Genomic DNA, 7,732 nt, shown 5'->3' with positions numbered 1-7,732 from the left:
CTTCGGTAGTGGGAATGGAGAAGAGGAATCCCCATCCACCCCCGCAGGAAACGCTCCAGTGATTGGAGGTGTGTGCCTGTGTGTGCTGGTGTGTGAGGAGAGGGGTTAGCTCTGACTCCCTCAGACATCACCACGCATGACAAAGCTACTTCCCCTCACGCTGTCCAAGGCGCACACGCACGATCCACGGCCACGCCCGCACATACTCGACAGACACAGGGCATCCTAGGGTCCGGTTGCCATGGCGAGCAGGAAGGAGCGCTAGAGCCCAGCCACCCCTCCCGCCCCCGGCCGAACCCGGTCAACTCCATCTCTGATTGGCCGTTGCTTCCTCATTATGCAAATCATTTGCGTAGACCCGGCGGCCAGCTGCCCTTACGTCATCAAACACAGGGGCTGGGGCTCGGGGCTCAGCTCTGGGAGAGCTCGGGCGGGAGCCCAGAGAGCGCCGCGCTGGGACCTCAAGCCAGACCCCAGCGTCCCGCCGCCTCAGCCCGGGCCTGCCCCGCCCCCTGCCCCGCCCCCTTCCAGCCCGCCCCACCCTTTCTACGCCCCTCCACCCGGACCCCGCCCCCTGTGCAGCCTCCCCTCCTGCCCTCGCCGCCTGGGTCCCGCCCCCTCCCCCCCGGCCCTCTCCACCGGTCCAGGGAGGGGACGGCGGGACAGGCGGGACCGGCGGGAGGGCGGACCGGGCGGGGATATGGCCGCGGCGCCCGGAGGGTCTGCGCCGCCCGCCGGCCCCGGCCCTCGCCTGGGTTTCAGCACCGCGGACAGCGGCATCGGCATGAGCGGGCTAAACCCGGGTCCTGCCGTGCCCATGAAGGACCACGACGCCATCAAGCTTTTCGTGGGGCAGATCCCGCGGGGCTTGGACGAGCAGGACCTCAAGCCGCTGTTCGAGGAGTTCGGCCGCATCTACGAGCTGACGGTGCTGAAGGACCGGCTCACCGGCCTCCACAAAGGTGCGCGGGGTCAGCCCAGCCCAGCCCTGCCCAGCCCTGCCCAGCCCAGCCCCAATCCGATTAGAGTGAGGCCCAGCCCAAATCCCAGCCTCAACTGCAGCCCCAACCCAAGCCCTGCCTAGAGCCAGTCCAACACCAGTCCAGTACCAGCCCACTTCAGCCCAGTCTTTCTCCCAGATCACAGAACCCTCAACCCAGAATTTTCTGACACCCTCCTTCTGATCATCACTCTGGCCCCCTGGCGTGTTCTCTATTCTAACCTCCAACTCCCTACCCCTCGGCTCTCACACCCTAACAGTCTCCGCCTTTCAGCTGGACTTCCCTCCATCTTTCCCATCAGACAGCCCAAATCCAGGAATTTGGGAAGTTATTCCACCTTCTAAGTCTCTGACACCCTCAGTCTCCCAAACCCTGGACCCAATCATTCCTGTATCACCCCCCCCCAATCTGGTGCCAGCCCATTCAGGGATAACCACATTTACACACATTTTGGACTTGCACTCCTCATTCTTGCCTCTAAGACCTGGCAATATCTGGAGCCTCTTTTTGATTCAGATTGCCAGCCTAAAATCCCACAGACCCAAACTCTCGCCTTCTTCAGAATGCAGGCCCGTCTAAATCACAAAATCCAATTCCCTTCCCAGGAGGCTCTCAGCACCAAATTCCACCTTCTTGCTTAGGAATAGCCCCAGTCTCTCCATTCCCATCCAGAACCCCAACACTATCTTCTTCTGATCTGAGTCCAGGACTCTGACCTCAGCAGGAACTCCAGCCATCTGTGCTCCCTCATCCCCCGCATCTCAGGTGTCCTCTCAGCTGAACCCACACTTCTTTTACTCTCTAATCTCCTCACTCCCGTGCCACATATTTGTCCCTTCCCAATCCTCTTTATGGACTCCCAATCCTCTTTATGGCTTTCCCTTCCTCACAAGCTGGTCCTAGACCAGAACCTGTGGATCAGAGCCTCAGGGTGGGTCAAGTTGAAGAGGCAGAAAGTGGTCTTCTCCCAGCCCCTGTTCAAGAGACAGGCACCATGGTCCTGTCCTGCCACACCTCTTTCTTCCTGTAGGGAGAGGGAGGAGGCTTGTTTACATGCAGAAAAGTCTGTCCAGGCTGGGCTGGAGTAAGATGGCCAGAGTCACATATCATACATAGGCATGGGAAGGAAATTATTTGAGAAGAATCACCTTTTTCTCTCCCCACCTTCACCATGCTGTAGTTTCAGGATTTGTGGAGTAGGGGGGGGTCTCCAACTATCCTCCATGATCTTTCCAGGAGAGAAGTGGTGGGCCCTGGGTAACAGCTAAATGTATTTTCCTAAGGGCTGAGAGCTGGAATCAGGCTGCCACCTTTTCAACTCAAAGGCTTTGGGGAGTTCCTAGGCACACTAATGTAGGAGTTTCAGGAAAATGTCCATAGAGGATCTGGGACCAGATATGTAGCAGTGCATCTTAAACCCTTTGGAGTGGGGTTATTTTTAAAAGGGCATGAAACCACAAGACCATACCACCCAGATCCCTTCTAATGCAGTCCAGTTGCCCAACTGCCCATCCATCCATAGCAACTTATGGTCTTATTTTTTAGACATTTATTTCAGTATGTAAGTACAAGCTGGTCTTTCTGAGCAATCTGTAGTAAAGGAAGTGTATAGATTCTCTTTAATTCTCACTCTTCTCACTCAAACACCATCAGAGTTTCTGAACTGTTCCCTAATCCTTTCTCTCTCTCCACTTAGTTCTAATTCTTCCTGTTTATTTTTTTCCCCATTCATCTGTCCCTCAAGCCATGCTTCTCTGTCTTTTTATCCTTCTGTTCTTCCACTCCCTGTCCACACAGGGCTCCTTTTGGCAGCAAGTAGGCCCTTGAGCCTTTCAGACAGGGCCCCAGCCCTGCTCAGTTCTGACGTCAGCTAATATGGTTTGGTGGTGGAAGATGGAGCAGGGATGTAAGCGGAATCAGGTTTTGGTGATTTTTTCCCCCAAATCAACCCACAACTCTTGAAGGCAAGGTTACTTTGCAAGGTCAATGGGGAGGGTCTCCCAATCAACATATTCTCCACCTTCTCCCCAGCAACAGTGACGTCCAAAAGCCAGAGTGACTCATTTTCTTTTAGATGGCTGAATACTGAAGGGGGCAGCCACAGTATTTCAAAGCCACAGCTTTGAAAACAAGCTCAGCCTAGGAGTTGGAGATTCCAAACCCTGTCCTACCACTGGCATACTTTCTGGGCATCAATTTTCCTATTGATATGATAAGTGGTTGTTCCAGGAGTTCTCTAAGGTCTCTTTAACCCAGTGAATGGCAGATATCTGCCCACCTTAAGAGGACAGCCACATGGATAAAATGTTCCCATTTGCCTTTGAAGTCTGCTGAGGTCTAAGTGGAAAACTGCATCAAGCTCCTAATGGTTTCCCACATCCACTTTCTCTTCCTTTAGTCTTTTTCCTTCCTTTACTCAGAAGGCTCTTCTTGAAAACACAGACCTAATGTCACAACCCTGCTTAAAACCCTTTAGTGGCTCTCTACTGTTCTTAGGACAAAATTCAAAATCCAAACTGAAGTTACAGATGAGCTGATCCCTGCATACCTCTCTGGCCAATCTGCCCCCAGTTACCAACCTTCAACCATACTGGCCTTCCATCTGTTTCCCCAACACACTGAATTCTTTACTCAGTCCTATAGAATATGTAATCGTCCAATAGAATATGTACTATTCTCTCTGCTTGAAATAATCACTACCCTTTCCATCACCTTGTCAACCCCCCTCTGTTATTGAGAGCTCAGTGTGTTCTCTGAGACATTCATTCCTCAATTGTGTGGACTTAGATATGTCTCCCTCATGATCCTTTACATGATTCCCATGAGGGCAGGAAATGTGTCTGTCTTGTTACCACTTTACCTTCAAGCCATCATAATATACCACTATAAGAAGTAAGTATTCAATAAATCTTTTCTGAGTAAGTGAGTGTTCAATGAATGACTTTTGGAACAGAAGAAGTCTTGGCCCTATGCTTCCTAGCAGGCTACAGGTTCTGAGGCTGGACAAACAGTGGGTAGGACTGAACCTTTGGTTCAACTTAGACTCCTTCTCTCCCCTTTAACTACTTATTCTTTTAGAGAAGTCATGTTTGGGGCATAAAAACACTTTAAGAGGCCCTATCCTGTAGTCCTGGGAGGGTTGATGAATCAAGTACTTTGGATAGGACTGGAAGTCCCTAGAAGCTCCTGTCTATAAGATGTCCTTAAACCAGTTCCATCTCCCAAGCTTCAAATCAATCCATTCCTTAGACTCAAACTAGGAGGAGGTATCAGGAAGGAGTTGTGGGGTCCTGGGCTTGGTTCCCAACCTTCTTCCTCCTTTTCTGTCTGCTCCCATCTGAAACTGAGTTGGGAAGGAATTGAGGTTGATTCTTAGAGACTTTAGGAGTATGAATCCAAAAAGGAAGGGGGAGGTTGGGGTTAAAGCTGAAGGCAAAGCCGCTTAGGGAGTTTTAACCCCAACAGGATTTATGGCTGGCGTGGGGAGGGGAGATGTGGGATTGCATGAATATGTGATTGGGTGTGGGTGCACATGTTCCCTAGGCAAAAGGCCAGGAGCGAGTGAGGGAGCCAGAGTCTGTGACACGGGCACATGAAGATCCTCCCTTCAGAGAAGGTGGGAGGCAGAGAAGGCTTCTCAGAAGCAGTACCCTTGTAGAAAGGAGAATGGCCTTGAGTTTGTCAGTGTAATAGGGTCTTTCCAGGAAGAGTATCTGGGGGTTTCAGGAAAACCCCTGAGCCAGCCTCTTCCTCCCCAGGCTGTGCCTTCCTCACCTACTGCGCCCGGGACTCTGCTCTCAAGGCCCAGAGTGCGCTGCACGAGCAGAAGACCCTGCCAGGGGTAAGTCCACCAGGGTTGGGGGGGGCGGTGGGAACCACTTCTGGCTGGGAACATGCCCTATGTGCTTGCCAAAGCAGCATGTGGTGGCTGGGTTGGGATCAGGAACTAGAAGAAGAGTCATCTTTCTAGCAGAGGACTTACCTGTACCCTTAACAGCTACAGGTTATATGTTATATTCAGTCTTCTGGTCCAAAGAAATGGGCCTGAGACTCTTGGGCCAAGTGTACTATTCCCATCTTTTAGGAAAGTCATTACTCTTGTGAGCTATGCTAGAATTTGTCGATTTGGCTAAAATCATGATGTTAGGTGTCATTTGTCACTGGTGTGAGCATATTTGCAGATACACAGGGGAGAGGCTCTGCTGGGCTGGTATCCCATTTCTTCGAGTTCTGGGGTCCTGGATGATCCTCTTCCTGTAATTCTTTTTGGGTGTCTTGACTCACCAATATTGCTTTCCTTCCACACCTCCAAACACTTAGATCAAGGTTAAAAGAGATCTCATTCTACAGGCAGCTGGGCCAGTGCACATCAGTGGCACTTGATATGGCCTTGGCTGATGGCTAATCGCTAGACAGAAGACAAAGCAGGACCTACTGCTGAAGGAAGAAAGTGGCAATCGTTAGGGACTAGTGTTCCTAACACTTGGGGAACTAGGGTTCACCAGGAGCAAGTCATACTACACAGTTTCATTTTCTCTTGTCCAAGGAGTGACATGTCTAGAGCAAGAATGCTGTTGTCCTGGGCAGGCCAAGCCTGGGAATATATCCAATTCCAGGCCTCAGGATTAATAGGGTCCTGAGCCTACCAGAAAGAGACTTGGATGGTATAGGGACATAAAATATATTATGGCATGATAATTTGAAGAATCAGGGATATTTAGCTGGACAGGGTTTAGTGAGGGCTACAATAGGGAGACATCATAACATAATAATTACAAATACTAGTTTTTGAGTCTCATAGACTGGAGTTGAATCCCAGCTCTGCCATTTAGCATTTCTGTATCTTCAGATACATTACTTAGACATTCAAGCTTCAATTCCTCACCTATAGGGAGTGGGTAATACTAATGCTTAGCTCACTGGACTATTGGGGGGATTAACTGAGGCTTAGCAAGTACCTGGTATAGAGTAAGATCTCAATACATATTACTGCTGGGGTGGGTACCCACCTTCAGATCCTGAAGAAGGATTTGGTCTTCTATGGGTATCCCCATAGGGCAGGACCAGGATCAGTGGGGTATAAAAAACAGCCACATTAATTTCAGCTCAGTATAAAGAATTCATTTCTCATCATCAGAGCCCTCCAGCAATAAAACAAACTTCAGGGAATTCTCTGGTGGTCTAATGGTTAGGACTCCACCCTCACTGCTTGAGGTCCCAGGTTCAAGCCCTGGTTAAGGAACTAAAACCCTCCAAGCCGCATAGTGCAATCAAAATATGAAAATTAAAATGAAATTACATTTTTAAAAAAAGACAAGCTTTACTTAGAGCTGATCAAGCTGTTAATGGGGTGTCAGGTCCTAGAACCAATCCTTGTAATTGAAGGAACTTGAGCCTGGGTCTTGAAGGCTCAGTGTCAAGTAACACCAATGTGGGCTTCCTGGATGACTCAGTGGTAAAGAACCACCCTGCAATGCAGGAGACCCGGGTTCAGTCCCTGGGTAGAGAATATCCCCTGGAGAAGGAAATGGCAACCCACTCCAGTATTCTTGCCTGGAGAATCCCATGGACAGAGAAGCCTGGCGGGGTACAGTCCATGGGGTCGCTAAGAGTCAGACAAGACTGAGCAACTAAATCCACCACTGCCACCGCAACACCAACTTATCACCCTCACCAATCCTCTGTAGGCAGGCTCTGGAGCTAGACAGACCTGGGTGTCAATCCAGGACCTACCACTCACTAACTCTATGACCTTGGGCAAGTCTTTACCGCTCTAAGCCTAGGCTTTCCTCCTCTGTGAAATTGAGCTTGTAGGGCTGTGATAATAATTAAATAAACTAAGTCATATAAAGTGCTTAACACAAATCTTGGCAGACAGTAGGTATTCAGTACAGGTTAGCTGATGGTAGTAGTAGTAACAGCAGCATTACTAGGAGTGATAGTAGAAGTCATTATGCATCCACCCTTGGGAGTAAATGACTTCTGTCGCTAGAATTAAGAGTCAGGGAGACAAGTGATAAGACTCCATATATGGCAAACATCATGGTAAAGGTGCAGAGACAACAGGAACAGATGGGTGTGAAATGGGGCTGGGAGTGTAGAGGAGGGTCCCCACATGAGCACGGGCCAGACTGGAGAGAAGATCCACAGAGGGCTATGGTTGAAGGGGAAACTTTGAATCCCACGGTGAAGGGTTTGGACTTTATCCTGAAAGCTAACAGAAGACACTGAAAAAACTAAGATGAAATCTGGGAGAACAAATCCCCCGCAGGGACTTCCCTGATGGCCCAGTGGCTACGACTCTGTGCTCCCAATGCAGGGGATCCAGCAGAGGAGCGTATAAGGAAGATATGGCACATATATACAATGGCATATTACTCAGCCATTAAAAAGAATGAAATAATGCCATTTGCAGCAACATGGATGGACCTAGAGAGTGTCACACTGAGTGAAGTAAGTTAGAGAAAGAGGAATATCATATGACATCCCTTATATGTGGAATCTAACAAGAAATGATATAAATGAACCTACAAAATAGAGACTCACGAATTGAGAAAATGAACTTACGGTTGCCTGGGGAAAGGGATAGCTAGGACACACTACTATATTCAAAATGGATAATCAATAAGGATCTATTGTATAGCGAAAAAGAACACAAAAATCCACAGGGTATCTGGGTTTGATCCCTGGTCAGGGAACTACAGGGCTTCCCAGGTGGCACTAGTGGTAAA

General features: G+C 49.4%; 1 protein-coding gene across 7 annotated transcripts in view; it reads left to right on the top strand.

The window, feature by feature from the left end:
- Positions 1–575: 575 nt before the first annotated feature.
- The window catches only part of CELF6 (CUGBP Elav-like family member 6), a 29,997-nt gene continuing 22,840 nt past the window's right edge, over positions 576–7,732 (top strand). Inside the window, exons 1-2 of one of the 7 annotated variants that reach the window (XR_003513010.1) lie at positions 576–962; positions 4,760–4,842. Coding sequence is in view for 4 of the 7 variants with exons in the window: in XM_027553142.1 (XP_027408943.1) it covers positions 701–962; positions 4,760–4,842 (345 nt within the window). In the remaining 3 variants the exon portion in view is untranslated. The remainder of the gene's footprint in view (positions 963–4,759; positions 4,843–7,732) is intronic. The other 6 variants (XR_003513009.1, XM_027553142.1, XM_027553143.1 and 3 more) reach the window with 6 other exon arrangements.

This window comes from Bos indicus x Bos taurus, chromosome 10, assembly GCF_003369695.1.
Source record: "Bos indicus x Bos taurus breed Angus x Brahman F1 hybrid chromosome 10, Bos_hybrid_MaternalHap_v2.0, whole genome shotgun sequence".
NCBI lineage: Eukaryota > Metazoa > Chordata > Mammalia > Artiodactyla > Bovidae > Bos > Bos indicus x Bos taurus.
This window is presented reverse-complemented; position numbering and strand designations above follow the sequence as displayed.